Genomic DNA, 19,264 nt, shown 5'->3' with positions numbered 1-19,264 from the left:
ATTTACAAAACAAATCCCAAGAATTGCATGTTGCTTATAAAAATTTAACGTCATTTGAAAGAGTCGGAGATTCGTTGATGCACTGAAAAGCTGGACGAGCAAATCACGCCCCTGGCGTAAAAATTTTTTTTTTAGAAACTTTGGAAATTTGCGGCATCTGGGGAGAAAGCAGCTAGGATGAAACGGTATTTCAACATGCCAAAAAGACAGTTGCATGTATTGTCTTTTTTCAAAAAGAAGGAAGATGGTTCAAAACGAGTCAGAAAAGCAACAACCGGTGATTAGGGCAGCTGCAGCGATCATGCTAACGGAGGAGTCATGCAGGAGGCTAGTGCCGCAGCAGCTAGCCAAGTTCACGGACAGCCAGCCAAACCGGGGCAGGAGGCTGCTACCGTGGCAGCAGCTATTCAGGTTCAGCGCCACCCGGAGTGGGGGCCAGCAACAGCGCCAGCAGTCAGGCAGGTGGACCACTAACAGCCGGAGCAACAGGCCAGTACCCTTATTGGAAATTCGGGTTTGGGCTGCACAATTTGTAAGGCGGTGGGAAAGTTGGGGCCAGAGAAGTCAGGGGGAATAAACTCGCAAAAGAATGGGTTTGTGTTATTTATTGTAATCTCTGATTTATTAAAAAATGTTTTACCAGTTGGATTGTACGTTACTGTAAGTCCCACCTGTGGTTATGTGGGCAATTGCCCGTGCTGTGCAGAGTATACCCAAAATAATCGTAAATTGTTGTCATAACATTTATACCATTGATATTATCTGAAATTGCGGCTTGTAGGTCCTACAGCATTGCAAGTAGGCATTCGCGTGTTGTTTTCAACACCATTTTCTGCCTATGTTCCAGGACCTTCTCGACATCTCTGCGCTGTCATATGTGCTTTGCGTTCCGGCACCTTATGATTTACAAATTAAGCACTGGGTTTAACTGTTAAACTAATTGAACGGTTCCTTACAAAACTGCCAAATTGTGTCAAACGTAGCACTTTATTTTTCTCCCACCCAATCTTTGAAAATAGTCCCATTGAACGGGAACCCGCCCCATCTAGCAAAGCTGTTGACATGCATACCTGTTTGATTTTTGCACTCGCATTGTCGATCAACCTAAAGCACACACAGAACCACCCTCTCATTTGAATACCATTTCCTTCTGCAATTAAATAAATAAATAAATAAATATGAGAGCAAGGTTTTCTTTACTGATTGATATTTAATTCAATATCGATATTTTGTATTTATTCTCAAATTTATTTTTTGTATTTATAATCTTTTTTTCTTATTTGTATTCATATTCATGTTTATTTTCACTTTTATTTATTTCTGTATTTATTTGCATATTTTTGTAGTTACTGTATCTTCAATTTTGAATCCTATTTGACTTATTTTTGTATTCATAGCCGTATTTATTTATTTATTTATTTAAATTTTGGCAGATTGTTGGGTCCGCCTCCATAAATAAAGCCATACTGGGATGTTGCCGTGGCCAATTGCCTTTCAGAACGGATGCACGGCAGGCGGGGCTAAACGCCGAGATTCTGGTGTTGTCATTCTGGTGCGGTGGTCTGTCTCCGTATGTATTGTGCACGGAGGGCGGACCAGCAGACAACACAATGCGGCTCTAGCGACAATTATCCGTGTTACCCCACTTAGAGTGCCAGAGGCCCGTGGGACAGTATTCTCTCCCTCAAAGTGCCGAACATAAACCCAAAGTCCCGGCGAATCTGCGAAGAGAGCTAGCGTCGAGGCTAACCCGTTAGCCATGGAGGAAAGGAAGGAAGAGGGAGAAGCCGAGATCCAGGAACACGGCCCCGAGCACTGGTTTTCAAAGTGGGAGCGCCAGTGTCTAGCCGTCGCCGAACAGAGTGAGCCACTCGGCGACGAAGACACGGAGCAAAACCAGCAAAAGCTGTGGCACCTCTTCCAGAACTCTGCCACGGCGGTGGCGCAGCTCTACAAAGGTACGCCCGATGGTGACAAGCAGACGGAGGGTCGGGGGCGAGGGGTTTAGCTCAGGCTAATGCTAATTTTTGCTACACAAAGGGCACCGGCTAAAGCAGGTTTGACGCTCTTTAGCTGTCCTTTACTGATCGCCAGCCTTGAAGTGAGCTGCTATTGTGTCCTTTATCGCTGTGTTAGAACCATTATTCCAGTTTCAACGTTGTATTCGCTTTAGCCTGGCTCGTGTGGGATCGTGTAGCACGATGCTAACGTTAGCTTTCAGCTAATAGCCGGTCACAGTTGTTTTAGGGAAGTGGCGTTGACGTCCGTGATTTGAAAGACCTATATAGTTGACCACAACGTGTTTAGGTCCTGGATAGGAAATCTAATTGTACTCAGCGCTTCCAAGAGGTAAGAATTTAGTAGGAAACCACAGCCAGTCCGTGTCCTACCTCTTCCCGTCTTTAATTAGAATTATTGGAGTCTTTTATGGTGACAAGTACATCTGCTACTGAGCCTTGTTGCCGTTAAGTACACCATGGAAAACTGCAAGTGAAAATAATTAATTTGAATGAATATAGTTTGTAAACACATTAGTTCGTCTGTGTTTCTTGTTAAAGGTCATTATATACTAGAAAAAAAAGAATGCAAAAACACCTTAGGTCATTTTTACTACATAACTGGCATATTCAGGAATTTGAGTCCACTTGGGAATCAAAATTGTTGAAAAAGGGGGTTTCACGTTTGAGATTTCCTGCTACTAATTTAACAAAATAACGGGTGGTAAACTATCAAAGATGAGCTCAGTTTCAAATCAATGGTAAAGCTTTTTTTTACATCTGTTATTTGGTATTTACAGGACTTTTCATAATTACAATTGCAGGGTTGCAAACCTGTATTCATTTCAGGGCTGTCCCGACTAGGCGATCTAGCCAATGTCATTTATGACGTAAATGCGTCGACGAGCACACCATCCCATCGACGGTTAATAAAAGGTTAAAAAACGTGGATGATGGTGGACGCTCGGGATTCAACAGGCACAAAGCGAACAAAGCGCGCCAGAGTGACCAAAGCATGGACTTATTTCAACGAAACAAAGGAGGGTACAATGTTGTGTGCAGTCTCTGTAATGCCAAGGATGCATACCACGGCAGCTAGGAGTGTGCCATCTAAGGCAACCCACGATTCAATTCAATTACGATTCAGGTTGCTACGATTCAATTATTGAACGAGCTTCACGGTATTAACGATGATCACGATTTTCGATGCACCTCTCCCTTTCAGGATTTCGTTTTCTTACTTTGTTGCTACTTCATACTTTTAAGCAACGTATATTTGACAGTATTCCTTAATTAAAGCAGCCAAACGAATTGATGTCAGTTACGTTTTATTTCCAATTGCCACAAATTCAACTGGAAGAATGGAAACATGTCATACATCACAACGCTGACCTGAAGCTGCTTTTTTTCACAAGATGGTGCAAAAACATTAGCTGTTTTAAAGGCAGTATTTATTTCTCTCAACATCACAATAAAATTTACACTGGAATTCCACATTTTCTGGAAACACATAAAGTGCCTTTAGAAATAAGACTTATTTTAATCAATATACTTTGTTTTTACAGATTTCTGCACTATTTTGCATGTTTGTAGTGTTACCGCTGTACATAATCCTGGTTTTACACATTCTGCATATGGAATAACTTTTGCACACCACCAAACAACGCACAAATGGACATGGAAATAAACATTCGCGGTTTCGCTAGTTAGCTTGCTTGCCTGATGCTTGGCTGTTTCATACACAAATTTATTTTCAAGTCTTTTATACAGGAGTAAATCTCGTATCGGCACACCGCTAACGGCAACATGTCGGCCGTGAATGAACACCTGAAGCGCCATCACCCAGGTATAATTTTGGAAGACAACATTTTTTATTGAAGTTGCCTTTATGTGGGTCATACGGCGACAAACTGAAGTATTAGGGGCTAATGTCGGTTCAATGTAGCTGAATAAGCAGCTACGTACTTTACGTAGCGCATTGTCGCCTCTGTTAAAATCAACAGTATTGAAAGCCTATTGTTTTTTTAGAATCGGTTTTACAAATAAGGAAATCATTATTTTGCTTCATCCACATCAAATAATTTATACTAATGCTTCGTCGTAGCTCTAAGCGAAGGTACATGTATGTAAAGTGCATAGCGTCTCACAGCTACATTACCCCTATGTAATAATTTGACTTTTGTTTCTCGTAGCAATATTACGGCTTTAATCTCGTTCTTTTTTTTTTTTTATGTATTTTTTTTGGCCCTAATACTCCGTCGTAGCGTAGTATCAACGTGCATCATTAAGGTTTTTTTTTTTTTCAGGTACTTCAATCCAGTGATACGTGACATTTACTTATCTACTCTGCTGGTGCCCACTGTAATGCTGAGAACAATATAGACATGCCGTAAAAAAAGAAAGTAAGAATTGTTTAGAATTTTGTTGGAAAAGTGAAGTCAGTGTTCTGAATCAAGTACATTCCATTCTTTTGCAGTAGTTAATGCCATCAGCATTTGACCTAATTGTTTATTTGTGATTCATTATTATTTATGTGTTTATTTGTACTTTAATATATAATTTGTGTTCCAAAATATTTTTCTGAATTAATAATCGTCAACAAAAATTTAATTGGAAGATTAGTAAATTGTTCATAAAAATTTAATTAGACTATTCGACTATTTGTTGAAAAAGTCTGCAGACAAATCGGGAGAAAAATAATCGTTTGGGACAGCCCTAGTTCATTTTAGTGTTTTTTCCTGGAGTAGAAGCTAGTTGTTTAGCTTGCTGTTGCTACTGACCAATTGGACAAATTTACTATAAGCTGCTCAAACCATTCTTTTGCAAAATTGTCTGTTGATGTTGTCTATCCTATCCTGTGAGTCACTCCTTTCTTCTTCCATAATAAAAAGTTATCCTCACTGGGTTGCGTGCATGTTATGGGACATGTGGCTCGTATAATAATTCCTATTTGAAGTATTTATTTGCGTATGTGTTGCCGCATATCTGGTGATTCAATCGCAATGAACAGTTCACGATTCGATCCAGATTAATCCTGATACTACACTTGAAGACGATTATTGCAATATCTGTATATCACTTTAGAAAAAAACATGTTTGAACAGCATATGGCTTTCATGATAACATGTTCTCTTTTTTAGTGCAAACCTGCTTGAGTCAAAACCTGATGTCTCCGTTTTTGCAGTCAAAGCCAAAATAGCCCAAATTTCATGCTTATAAAAGGACTAATCCGAGCAACCACTGGAGGGCGACATACGCAGATCTCTACTCGGTTTAGTCTAATGTTGTTGTTCCTTCAGCAGGCTGCAAGGCAAAGCTGGTGTGTGCTGCTTACTTCTGGACGGCAGGAGAAGTGCAGCCACTGACTTGTTTATTTCCACTAGGGCTGCAACTGAGAATTATTTTTATAATCCATTAATCATACGATAGAGTAAACGATTAATCAGATAAATGTCACTTATGACACTTACGCTTCCCAATTTAACTTGTTATAAGTAACAGACAAAATAGATGATTTTTTTCCTTCAAAAATATTTTATTACAGCTTCTTGTTTTAACTGTACTCTACAACTGTACTGTTCTAAGTACATACAACTTGTTATTTTTTTAATAAAAGTTATGAGTATAAAACATTCAAAAAAAATCTCCGTCCACAAATAAGACAAAAGTCCTGCTCAGTCAAATAAAAACTCACCAACTCACGCAGTCGTTTGTAGTCAATTTGTAGTTCTCTAACAATGATGAACGGTATCTGCCGTTTTTTGTGGCGAAAATCTTTAGAGTACATGATGTATTGTCATTTACTTGACTTGCTCGAAAGATTTTCAGAGTTAGGTGTGCCTTTGACTCAGTCTGACAGCAAGTTGGAGCTGTTCACTCGATTTTCAAACAAAACTTAACGCGATGGCAGTGACTGAAAAAAGAAAAACGCTGTCGAGTCCCCTACAGCAGCCTCTTCATCGGATTTGCAATGCTGATCAAAAGTATTGACACCCCTGCAATTCTGTCAGATAATGCTCTATTTCTCCCACAAAATGATTGCAATTTCAAATGCCTTGGTAGTAATGTCTTCATTTATTTTGCTTGCAATGAAAAATCACAAAAGAGAATGAAAAAAAAAAACATTTTCATTTTACACAAAACTCCAAATGTGGGCCGGACAAAAGTATATGCATCCTCAGCTCAATACTTGGTAGCACAACCTTTAGACAAAAGAACTGCAAACAACCACTTCCGGTATCCGTCAATGAGTTTCTTACAATGCTCTGCTAGAATTAGAATAGACCATTCTCCTTAGGCTAACTGCTCCAGGTCTCTGAGATTTGAAGGGTGCCTTCTCCAAACTGCCATTTTCAGATCTGTCCACGGGTGTTCTATTGGATTCAGGTTTGGACTCATTGCTGGCCATTTCTCCAGTCTCCAGTGCTTTCTCTCAAACAATTTTCTTGTGCTTTTTGAAGTGTGTTTTGGGTCCTTTCCTGCTGGAAGACCCCTTGACCTCTGAGAGAGACCCAGCCTTCTCACACTGGGCCCTACATTATGCTGCAAAATTTGTAGTCTTCAGACTTCATAATGCCATGCACACGGTCAAGCAGTCCAGCACCAGAGGTAGCAAAGCAACCCCAAAACATCAGGGAACCTTCGCCATGTTTGACTGTGGGGAGAGTGTTCTTTTCTTTGAATGCCTCGTTTTTTTCCTTGTATACTCTTATGTTGATGCCGTTTCCCAAAAAGCTCTACTTTTGTCTCATCTGACCAGAGAACATTCTTCCAAAACGTTTTTGGCTTTCTCAGGTAAATTTTGACCAACTCCAGCCTGGCTTTTTTATTTCTCTGGGTCAGTGGTGGGGTCTTCCTGGGTATCCTACCATAGAGTCCCTTTTCATTCAGACGCCGACGGATAGTACGGGTTGACACTGTTGTACCCTCGGCCCGCAGTTTGAACTTGTTTGGATGTTAGTCGAGGTTCTATATCCTCCATCTGCACAATGTTTCGTTGAAAACTCGTCAATTGCTCTTTTCCGTCCACATCTCTGTAGGTTAGCCACAGTGCCATGCCATGGGCTTTACACTTATTGATGACACTGCACACGGTAGACACAGGAACATTCAGGTCTTTGGAGATGGACTTGTAGCCGTGAGATTGCCCATGCTTCATCACAATTTTGCTTCTTAAGTTCTCAGACAGTTCTATGGTCATCTTTCTTTTCTCCATGCTCAATGTGGTACACACAAGGACACAGGACAGACTTTAAGTCAACTTTAGTCCATTTTACCTGGCTGCAAGTGTAATTTTGTTATTGCCACCACCTGTTATGTGCCACAGGCAAGTAACAGGTGCTGTTAATTACACAAATTAGAGAAGCATCACATGATTTTTCAAAGGGTGCCAATACTTTTGTCCGGCCCATTTTTGGAGTTTTGTTTGAAATGATGATTTTTTTCCCCATTCTCCTTTGTGTTTTTTCATTGCAAGCAAAATAAAGGAATATATTACTACCAAAGCATTTGACATTTTAATTGCAATCATTTTTCTGGCAGAAATTGAGCATTATCTGACAGAATTGCAGGGGTGCCAATATGTTTGGCCAGCAGTGTACGGTACGTGAAAAAAAAAAAAAGAACGCACAATACCTTCCAAAACTCAAGGGAGTGTAAAAAAGATTGACCATCGCTTCCCTTCATGACGCATCACAAAGTCCAGCCTTTAGTACTGTGTTTTGTCGGTCTAGATCGGACTTGAGTAGAAAGTCAATTGAAACCACAGAAGAACAGACTGTATATTGTACATGGTCAAAGTCGAGTTGCCAGGCCAACAAAAAATAAAATCCACAAAACAAAAACTTTAAAAGGAAAAAAATATATTTCATAATAACTCCCTTATCAGATTCAATATAGTCATTGGTGGGGGATACAATAGACACGTGGCATTTTAGGCAGCCCTCCTTGACAGTATTTGGTATTTTTAAAAAGAATAATTTTAAACATTCGTTGCTCTTAGGCTAGGTTCAGATCGCAGGTCTTACCGCACGAATCAGATTTTTTTTTAACTCTGCTTTTACGCAGGAGATGGGCTTGACCACAGTCATAAAGAAATAAAATGAAGAAAAGGACAAGCCTGATAATGTTAGGTTTTCTTTCTGTGCGCCAAATAAGTTATGTTTCAGTATTGCTTACATGGCCGAGTTGGGGCAAACTGACGCACTATCAAACCATATAAACTTTGAATGTAAGACTAAATGGGGATTCTATCGAACCATATAAACTTTGAATATAAGACTAAATGGGGATTCTAATGTCTGTTATATGTGGTCTCTTTTTGGAAATCAAAATATGATCACCCTGGATTGACGTACAGCCAGCATGTGTAGTCATTTGTTTTGATGCTTCTGCGCACAAGAGTCGGTTTGCTCAGCTCGTGTCGGACTGTAAATTAGTGCGCATGCATAATATTTGAACGGGCTTAATGGAAAAAGGCAGTCTGAACGGGCACGCCAAAAAAACAGATATGACAAAAAAATCGGAATTGCGCATCAAAACCTGCGGTCTGAACCTAGCCTTAGGCTGCGTTCGGACTGCCAGCATAGCGGATTCCAAATCGGATTCCTCCTCAAATTTTATTTTCAGGGCTGACTGTTTACACTATTTTTAGCAAGTGTCCAAATCAGATCTGGGCCTGTTCAGACTGCGCCACATTATTGACTCACTTGGCAGCTTCCTGTGGCTACAAAGGCATCAGGCAGTATGGAGTGACGTCATGGACAGTCAAAACCCATCTGGGCTGTTCAGCTAAGAAGCAACTTATCCACATCTGATATGAAATTACCTCCCGTATGTGGTTTCAATCAGTCTCACCAAAATCTGATTTCTGTACTTTGGAACTGTTCAGACTACAAAAGAGTCACCCAATTTTAATCTGGTTGGGCAAAAAAATCAGATCTTGGCTGCCAGTTTAAGCAAGGCATTAGTTTTTTAGATTTAGCCTCATGTCTAGTAAATGCTCTGTGTGTTCGTCTCAAGTGTTTCATCTCAAATGTTGTATTTAATTCCAGAGATTGTCCATATCTATTTTATGGTGGGAAAGTAAGTAGTTTTAAAAACTAAAAGATGTTTAGTCTGAAACAACCCTAACAGGAAGGTTCAAGTAAACAGTGGCGGCTCATCGTCTTTGATCAGATTAATCGCAGCGGATTTGCTTTAAACACAGTCTGACTGACTCTGACCTGCCTTTACAGTACTTATGCACCAGATGTTGCATGTTTTTTAACCCACAAAAACAATTTTACTTGCATTTGCATGGGATTAATGGCTGATCATGCACAGAATCCTACAACCACTTGATGATTAATAGGAATTTATTTGCCTGGCCAATTAAAAATACAAATCTTATTGGCCTCGGTTGTTCAGATTCAGAGATTTGTCATTGACACCAGCTCTAACAAGATGACAACAAATGCAACGAAATTCCGTTCGATGAGTGAGCATCGGGCCACTGCAGACTTTGTTCTGCACCGCCGCTTCTCTTCTGCAGAAATTACAAAGCAAGTTACAAGTAGGCACACATATATATCATACAACATTGCATGGGTATGACACAACGCACAGGTCACGTGCAGGGATTTTTTGTACGAAAAAAAAAGAACTACCGGTCATGTTGGTTAGTGATAGTGAGAAAAAGGCGGTGGCGGACTGAAGGGGGGGGGCTGTGTGTGTGTGTGCAAGTGTATCAGTATCTACATGTCTGTAGACAAAATAAGACTTGCAGAGCCCTACGACCGGCCTTGGGAAGAGATCAAGGGCAAAAGATGGGAACATCTGCGCGGCTCTCCCCAGGAGAAAGGAGGGTTGGGGGAAGATAAGGGTGTTTGGGAAAGGAAAGGAAAATTACCGTAATTTCCCGAATATAAGGCGCACCCGTGTATAATGTGCACCCCAAATTTACTTGTAAAATCCAGGGGAAATTGTTGTACCCGTTTATAATGCGCACCCTAATTTTAGCACTAATAAATAGAAGAATACAAGAAAACAGAGCTCGTGTACAGATACAGAAATGTCATTTTACTGACTGGTGAAACACAGCACAAGCATAGCATATTGGTAGTTCAAAACATTACCATAAACTGACAATATTTACTGTAATAATATGATTTGACAACTTCTCCAACTTACCAAAATCTAGGAGAAAACAAAACAGATGTGACTTTTCTTTTAAAGGCTACTGTATAACTTGCTTGTTTCATCATGATGAATAAATGTTTCTTCCATGGATTGATACGGTAAAATGAAAGTGAGAACGTAAGTCGGAAATCTGAGAGCGCTCATCGCTGTCGACACGACAGTAACAATAGGGACTATTGTTATTTGGGTTTGAGTTTCCCGAGGGACCGATATAGTTGACGGACACACACAGGAAGTCTGTGTTGTTACCTTTGTTATGGTCCGAGTTGCGGAGCTGCAATAAACGTTCACTCAAATGAGTTCAAGAAACTAAATTATGTGCTTTATGAAAAAAAGCAGAATTTAGCACAGACGAAGTCGTTCAGAAGTCATTCAGCCTATCAAAGTGAAGTACTACCAAAACAAAATGGTGACGTCACGTACCGTAATGGTCGGCAACGGATCACAGCATACGTTTCTTCAACACAACGTGGCCGTGTCGATAAAAAAAAAAAAATTGGTTTATATACAGTATATACATATATATATATGTACCCGTTTATAATGCGCACCATGATTTTACAAGTTGATTTTGGGGGGGGGGGACGTGCGCGTTATATTAGGGAAATTACGGTATAATCAAATTAAACCGAATAAGTAATTCACTATGTCCGAAAACTGTTGGTCTTCAAGTCAAATTCGCGCTCCTCATGGCGTATGCGAGATCTCAAGTCCGTTAAATCATTGCCAATAGTCGCAGTCTACCTCGACAGTTCAGGCACCTGCCCTGACAGTACCATCACCTGGCGCAAGATAGTATCCACTTTTCTCCATCCTTCCGTGGACCGAATCGTGAGTCCACGAAGCCAGTTCTCGGTCCGAGCCTCGATGCGATCTTCCAATGCTCCAAGTCTGTGATCCTTGGTCAATTTGTTGATTTCCTTGAAAGCTGACGTCTTGGAAACTTTCCGGTAGAGCAGGGCACCTCCTAAGCCAAGCAGAAGGAACCCCACAACCATCACACCAAACAGCCAAATATCATCAATATCTTCCACGGACAGGACAGTAAGACAAGCTGATTTCCAGTGATCCCATGAATCTTTCACATAACCAGCGGCAAAGGTGCCGTCCGGGCAAGACGGCTCTCCTGGTGCACCGTGTCTTGTTGAAAAAATCTTGTCTATTGCGCTGATAGACCAACTAATCAGATCCATTATTGTATGAAAGACCAGCGCGGTTGATCCGCAGAGGAAATACAAAAAAAGTAGACAGACTGACTGACGAAGTTAACAGCAGGGAGGAAAAACACGTTCGCCCCCGTCAAAGGCAGGAAGAAGAAAGCAAGAAATTGTTTAACACTTTCATGTTGATGTTGTTTACACCTACAGCTTGGGCCTGATCGATTCATTGATTGGCTGATTTTATCAAGCACTATGAGCCGCTAGTCGTTAAGCCTTTGAACACACCCCAAGTGGCCAACCGAAAAGTAAATACATGGGGTGAATGTTAAATGTTGATTTAAAAAAAAAAACAAAACAAAAAAAAAACAAGATAGCATGAGGGTCATTTGCCCACCCCAAAAATCGATAAATATGCCACTTCGTTATTAGAGCCGGAGGGTTCAAATGGAGAGAAAGAAGTCGCTGTTCATAGCCCAAAAAGTACAGTAGTTCGTGCTGCGCAAGGGGAATAAGAGTACTAACATAAAAATGACAAGGAAAAAAGATGCCTGGTTTGGAGCCCTGCAAAGGGAAAAAATATCTTTTTGTGATTGACGTTTTTATTTATTTATTTTCAAATGTGTAAAATTTGATTACAGACAGAGAATGCCAGCAGCAAGGCCTTTCCCTGTGGGTGCCCTTCCAGAATGCAGCCACTGCTGTAACTAACATGTACAAAGGTGAGTATGGCCACCGTTTTTCATTTCATTTTCATTTTTTCACTTGATTGATTTGACAGTAACTTTGCATTTCAATTGCTTGCAAGTAAGCCTGTCACGATATGCAATAAGTCAATGAACCGCACGGCAAATAAAAATTTCTAAATGAGGGCGGTAATTTTCCCGGCTCAGATTTATTGCCGCCTGCTTAAATTTGTGCGTGCGTGTGTTTGCATGTGTTGTGTGCACTCAGCACACGTGCGTGTTGATTGCTTATGAGACTCCAGGTCCTTTCACAGATGTTTATTGGTCATCAACACACCATAGAATTAAAGGTCAGACATACAAAATAAGGAAACACTACTATAGTAAGCAATGTAAAATGTTAGCATTGCTACATTGAGGCTAATGGAAAAAAGACAATGTAACTACTTTAGCCGTCTACAAAACACTGGCAGTTTTCTCCAAAATGCCAACTTGCGGTTAAAAGGTGACACTTTAAACATGAAAAGTCACTGGTTTACAGCATTTGCAAATGATGCGAAAAAATATATATTACTGACATCACATACATGACGAAAAAAGAAGTGCACTTTTTTTTCTAAACAGAGTTTAAAGTTTACTGTTAGTGGCTTAGCGAACGTACTCCCGGTGAACATTTCAATATAAAAGTATGTCATGTTCAACATGTAAATACCGTATTGGCCCAAATATCAGACGACCCTGATTAGAAAACGACCCCCTCTTTTTCAAGACTCAAGTTTGAAAAAAGACTTTTTGAACACCAAATTAATTTTTATACAGAAAATAATTACAGTGCATCTGAAACAAATGATTATAACAATATATTTGAGAGAAAAAGCATGTTATTTTGCCTCATTCAAATCTTAATATTTGAACATTTAAATATGTAAACTAAAGTGCAATCACATTTGTAAATGAATGGTTTTTGTTCTTGAAATGTAAATAAACCAATCTATTGTGATAAAACAACAAAATTGCAATAACTGCATTAACCATCAAAGTGAAGTCTAACTAACTGTAGTCTTGAAACAAATCTGAATAAGGAAAAACATTGCAATAAAATAATGCAAACTGGTTAAACATGTGAGTAGCTGAGATCTGTCATGACAAAACATCGCTTCAATGATATCTGGCGACATCTAGTGTCAAAAATGGGTATAACGTCTAGACCGCGAATATAAGACGACCCCCACTTTTTCAGTCTTATTTCAATGCAAAAAACACAGTCTTATATTCGGGCCAATACGGTAACTCCAGAAATCTTTAATCTCACATACTTCATATTCTATACTAAGAATACCTTTAAAATGACACCCATTATGAAAACCTATTGGGAATTAATAATTTGGCTTCAAATTTGCCATCATGTGCACTTTGCTGACAATATGACACTCATTTTGGATCAAATAAACTTTTGATGGGCTCTAATTGGCAGAGAACAAAAATTGCATTGGGTTTCTTAACTTTTTCATGTTCTGCACTTAGCTAGTTTTCAATGACTTGTTATGCATCATGTGTTTTTTTTTTTTTTTTTTTAATATATTTAATATAGTTTGTGTTTTATTTAAGAATAACATTTTATTGCATTTGAATGGGTGATTTATTATTTATTTTTTATTTATTTATTTATTTTCCCTTCAGGCATGACAAATCCAAACAAACATACAGCATTTATATGTGTTTACAGTTAATTTAACCCGAAAAGAAAAGGGCTGACGGGAGAAGCCGAAGCTTATTGAAACCCGTCCCCAGGATACCATAAAGGACGCAGAAAATGCGTCCTTCGCCTTCGAGTGTCTGTGTCTTTTTTATTTTTTTTATTTTTTTTTATTTTTTATTAAGATGTCACTACATTCGTGGTCGAATTGGTTTTAAAAAAATTTGACAATATAGCATACCGGCAATAATTTATGAGACAATATATTGCCAGTAACTTTTATTTTTCTGTGGTTTATTTAGATTAGCGCCATTCATTTTAGTTATATTGTTAATAACTTTTGTTGTTGTCCAGAGAGCACTGAGGTCCGCCAGCGCAGCTACGACCTGGGGATTCAGATCGGCTACCAGCGCAGGAACAAGGAAGTCATGGCATGGGTGAAAAAGCGCCGGAGAACTATTAGGCGGGAGGACCTCATCAGCTTCCTTTGTGGCAAGAACCCCCCTCCCAGGGTGGCCAGGGCCCCGCCTCGAGGAGCCATGGTGTCCGCCAGCCGGCCACCCCCGCCCGAGACGGGCAGCTCCGTAGAAACGGATCTACAACCCTTCAGAGAAGCCATTGCCTTGCACGGTCAGTTCGAATACAGTTGTCGACTTGTTTGACCTTTGAGTGGAGCAGGATTAGAATTGTGAACTTTGTGTTAGACAAGCGCTGTCAAACCGGTACTCGAAGGGTCGCAGTGAGTGCTGGATTTCATTCCATTCAAACGAGATGAATACCTTTTCAACCCCCAGGATTGGATCAGGACTGTGTATCGGCAGATTCTCAAAATTAGGTGACTGGGGTGCAAAAATATGCGATCGCGACATCCCTAATTCAGATTCACACTATAGTAAAAATTTAGTAGTATTTAGTTAAAAAGAAAGAGGCAGACCTTCCTTCTCAGTCGTCGTGCACAGTTGAAATAGGGATGGCAACGATAAATGACCCCTCCCACCCCAAACACAGCTGAAAACACACAGAAAGGGATAAGAGCGTCTCGTGAAGAGGAGCAAAATAAATGCTGGCAGTTTTGGGGAAATTTTATTTTAACATGCAAACTAGTCCAAAGTTTACACATTTGAAAATGAACTACTTTAGTTTACTGAGGTTTAATTTAGCTGTAATTACGGACAGCTCAAATGCTTTGGCAACTATTGACAATTTTAAATTTGAATTCAAACATTGGCACCTCAAAAACAGGCTAAAAGTTAAAAGGATTTTACACTTTTTACAGAATACATTATATTTACGCAATTAAAAAAATACAATGCAATGTTTCGCATTTTCATCCTAAAGTGCATTTTTACAATATACACGGGCCCGTTTGTTTTACCGTTATCATAAAAGGTCAACAAAAGCAGCACTTGGTATCGTTAGCGTGCCTTCTATCCATTTCGGTTACACGACTTTGCTAGCTAAAACACCTGTGACAGCACACAAGAATGCCTGTCAGTGCCTGATTAACTCACAAGTACCCATTTTGAATCACACATTGGCTGGAGCAACCAGTCACCGGCCATCCGATAACTCACATTGTAAAGTATGACAGAATACAGTGCCTTGCAAAAGTATTCGGCCCCCTTGAACCTTGCAACCTTTCGCCACATTTCAGGCTTCAAACATAAAGATATTAAAAAAAAATTTTTTTTTTCAAGAATCAACAACAAGTGGGACACAATCGTGAAGTGGAACAAAATTTATTGGATAATTTAAACTTTTTTAACAAATAAAAAACTGAAAAGTGGGGCGTGCAATATTATTCGGCCCCCTTGCGTTAATACTTTGTAGCGCCACCTTTTGCTCCAATTACAGCTGCAAGTCGCTTGGGGTATGTTTCTATCAGTTTTGCACATCGAGAGACTGACATTCTTGCCCATTCTTCCTTGCAAAACAGCTCGAGCTCAGTGAGGTTGGATGGAGAGTGTTTGTGAACAGCAGTCTTCAGCTCTTTCCACAGATTCTCGATTGGATTCAGGTCTGGACTTTGACTTGGCCATTCTAACACCTGGATACGTTTATTTTCGAACCATTCCATTGTAGATTTGGCTTTATGTTTTAGATCATTGTCCTGTTGGAAGATAAATCTTCATCCCAGTCTCAGGTCTTGTGCAGATACCAACAGGTTTTCTTCCAGAATGTTCCTGTATTTGGCTGCATCCATCTTCCCGTCAATTTTAACCATCTTCCCTGTCCCTGCTGAAGAAAAGCAGGCCCAAACCATGATGCTGCCACCACCATGTTTGACAGTGGGGATGGTGTATTCAGGGTGATGAGCTGTGTTGCTTTTACGCCAAACATATCGTTTTGTATTGTGGCCAAAAAGTTCAATTTTGGTTTCATCTGACCAGAGCACCTTCTTCCACATGTTTGTTGTGTCTCCCAGGTGGCTTGTGGCAAACTTTAAACGAGACTTTTTATGGATATCTTTGAGAAATGGCTTTCTTCTTGCCACTCTTCCATAAAGGCCAGATTTGTGCAGTGTACGACTGATTGTTGTCCTATGGACAGACTCTCCCACCTCAGCTGTAGATCTCTGCAGTTCATCCAGAGTGATCATGGGCCTCTTGGCTGCATCTCTGATCAGTTTTCTCCTTGTTTGAGAAGAAAGTTTGGAAGGACGGCCGGGTCTTGGTAGATTTGCAGTGGTCTGATGCTCCTTCCATTTCAATATGATGGCTTGCACAGTGCTCCTTGAGATGTTCAAAGCTTGGGAAATCTTTTTGTATCCAAATCCGGCTTTAAACTTCTCCACAACAGTATCTCGGACCTGCCTGGTGTGTTCCTTGGTTTTCATAATGCTCTCTGCACTTTAAACAGAACCCTGAGACTATCACAGAGCCGGTGCATTTATACGGAGACTTGATTACACACAGGTGGATTCTATTTATCATCGTCAGTCATTTAGGACAACATTGGATCATTCAGAGATCCTCACTGAACTTCTGGAGTGAGTTTGCTGCACTGAAAGTAAAGGGGCCGAATAATATTGCACGCCCACTTTTCAGTTTTTTTATGTGTTAAAAAAGTTTCAATTATCCAAGAAATGTTGTTCCACTTCACAATTGTGTCCCACTTGTTTTGATTCTTGACAAAAAAATTAAATTTCATATCTTTATGTTTGAAGCCTGAAATGTGGCGAAAGGTTTCAAGATTCAAGGGGGCCGAATACTTTTGCAAGGCACTGTACATTTTGGTCTATATTTTTTTCAATTATGATGGGATTTGTGCAAAATACTGTAGATTTAATGGATGCTATGGCTCCCTTTGAATATTTCCTAACTCCCCTTTTCCGTTCACTTCATACTTGTGAAATTTTAAGGCTGCAACACCACAGTGGAAAAACTGAGGGGGGGTTAGCTGCTTTTGGCACAATGGAACAAAATTCCTTTTAGTTCAGTACACTTGTTAGTTTTAAAGCCACTCATACAATTTTGGTAGTTTTTAATTGACAAAGAATTATCCAGTCAAAACCAAAGCTGTCCTTGAATGTTTTCATTTGAAGGCTCAAATGGCAGTTCTCCCTGAGAGCTCAAGACTCAGGTCTGCAGAAATGAGCCCTTACGATCATGAATATCTCTCTCTTCAGTCCTTTGAGTTTAAAATGAGACTTTCTAGATGGAACAAAAGAAAGGCCTTTTCCACATTTTCTCGGTTGCACAAGTACAAAATGTGAATCAGTGGTAAAGTAAAATGTAAATTTTTCTAACGCAATAGCTTCTTTGAACTCTAGCAATTACATTAATTGGAGTGAATTGCTTTGCTGAACCTTAATACGTTATAACATGTAACTCAGGACTAACATTTTATTATATCTTAAAATCATATATGTAACTTATTTTTTCTTTTATTTGCTTTTATTTTAGATGGAATAATGGCAGTGTTGGTTCTTACATTTTACTATTTTTATTTTTACCCCAAAAAATCCGTTGAATATGCAACCAGGCAGAGCATTAAAGATGGAAGAACCCAAGGGCAAGCAGCTGTTGGGGGGGGGGAAAAATGGCCAAAATGTTAAAGGAGTAATGTTGGGCAAGCAAGGGTGTTGCATACTAGTTAGAAATAAGTCTTAAATAGAGAATGAAAACATTTCTTCTTCCCTCAGGTCTCAGCGGTGCCATGGCGAGCATCTCCGTACGCTCGACGGGCCCACCGCCCGGCTCGCCAACCCACCCAGCAGTGGCGCCATCCCACGGCCGGCGCCGCAACGGCCTCCACGACGTAGACCTGAATACCTTCATAACCGAGGAGATGGCCCTCCATCTAGATTCGGCCGCCAACCGCAAGCGGGCTGCCGCCCCCTGTGCCGATGTCATCACGGACTCGCCCACGCATAAGCGTAACCGGATGCTCTGAGTGCCACCCCCGTCACACCAAAACAGCCCAATTAGAACTGAAACTCAGTCGACCTTCCTAGCCTCTAATGCACCATCCTAGCTGCATTGCTATGTTGAAATTGAATATTAGACTTAATTTCAACACATGCTGGTTTCTTAACCGCCTTCAAGTGTGTGTGTGTCCCATTATTTTTGTTACCAAGCATTATGCACTATTTATGTTTACACTCGTGTTTACATTGGAAGTTACCAGACATGCGAACACACTTTCTCCCCCTATTTCGTATTTTAGTTCACACATGCTTTGTGATACAATCTTTATGTAACGTGTGTAAATAATAAACAAGTAGGCTGTTATTATATGTGGAGATATTGTAAAGACAAAAAAGTTAATTAAATTGGGGATGTCCTGTACAATAACCCATTATGACAATAAATGAATTTCAACTTGACTTATTAGTTGTCTTTCTTTGAGTGTGAGAAAATGGTTTGGAGTACCACCCAGAATATCAAATTACCTGGATTTTCTAAACTAGAGAGAGAAGGTTGGAAAAATCGCATAGGGTTTGGATTGGCTGCATTAGTCCATTATTTTTATTTTTTTTCCCAAAATGTTCTGCTTATACTTATTATTTAGCAATATTAAACAAAAACGCCATGTACAAGATGAATGGCAAATCAGTCTCCAATCAGTGTGCTTCAATGACACTTTCACACAAGCCACACATGCGCATGTCAAAATACAAACATGATTGTATTTGTAGGTATTGTATGAAAACTAAAAATGTGCTTGTCGGGCATAACAACCCCACGGACTGGATTGGAAACCACTAGTGGTCTGGTTCCAGCCTATGGGCTGTACGTGTGGCAACCCTGGTTCAAACTTTTGACCTGTCATGATCTATTCTCGATGAAATATTGAAATTCGGCATTTCAACAGGATTACATTAATTCATCTACTTATTAATTTGTATAGTTTCCCAATTTTAGGGGGGTTTCCGGTTTGTATATCTTCCGGCAAATTCCACGTAACTTGAATTAACAATGACAAAATGCCTCAATTTTGCCCTGAACTGTTAATTTACTATATACAGTGCCGTGGTTGATGTTTCAATCCCACCACCACTTATTCACTGAATCGTTTCTCAAGTGTCAAACTTTGGGTAACAGAAGA

The 19,264-nt window shown here is 39.9% G+C and overlaps 1 protein-coding gene across 1 annotated transcript; it reads left to right on the top strand.

Annotated features, from left to right (window-relative positions):
* The first annotated feature begins 1,492 nt into the window (after positions 1 to 1,492).
* Positions 1,493 to 18,542, top strand: hapstr1b (HUWE1 associated protein modifying stress responses b). Its single transcript, XM_057844504.1, has 4 exons — positions 1,493 to 1,958; positions 11,974 to 12,054; positions 14,069 to 14,344; positions 17,859 to 18,542. The coding sequence occupies exons 1-4, from the start codon at positions 1,760 to 1,762 to the stop codon at positions 18,107 to 18,109; spliced, it is 807 nt and encodes a 268-aa protein (XP_057700487.1). The 5' UTR covers positions 1,493 to 1,759; the 3' UTR covers positions 18,110 to 18,542.
* The last annotated feature ends 722 nt before the right edge of the window (positions 18,543 to 19,264 follow it).

Source organism: Corythoichthys intestinalis, chromosome 8, assembly GCF_030265065.1.
Source record: "Corythoichthys intestinalis isolate RoL2023-P3 chromosome 8, ASM3026506v1, whole genome shotgun sequence".
NCBI classification, from domain to species: Eukaryota; Metazoa; Chordata; class Actinopteri; order Syngnathiformes; family Syngnathidae; genus Corythoichthys; species Corythoichthys intestinalis.
The sequence above is the reverse complement of the archived record's forward strand: the minus strand, read 5'-3'. Positions and strand labels throughout refer to the sequence as shown.

What these genes read in the sequence shown, in the direction of transcription:
- hapstr1b (XM_057844504.1), top strand. Translation starts at nt 1,760, where the DNA reads ATGGAGGAAAGGAAGGAAGAGGGAGAAGCCGAGATCCAGGAACACGGC. An exon ending in GGTGGCGCAGCTCTACAAAG is followed by an intron (nt 1,959 to 11,973) that starts GTACGCCCGATG and finishes ATTTGATTACAG; the next exon opens with ACAGAGAATGCCAGCAGCAA. An exon ending in TGTAACTAACATGTACAAAG is followed by an intron (nt 12,055 to 14,068) that starts GTGAGTATGGCC and finishes GTTGTTGTCCAG; the next exon opens with AGAGCACTGAGGTCCGCCAG.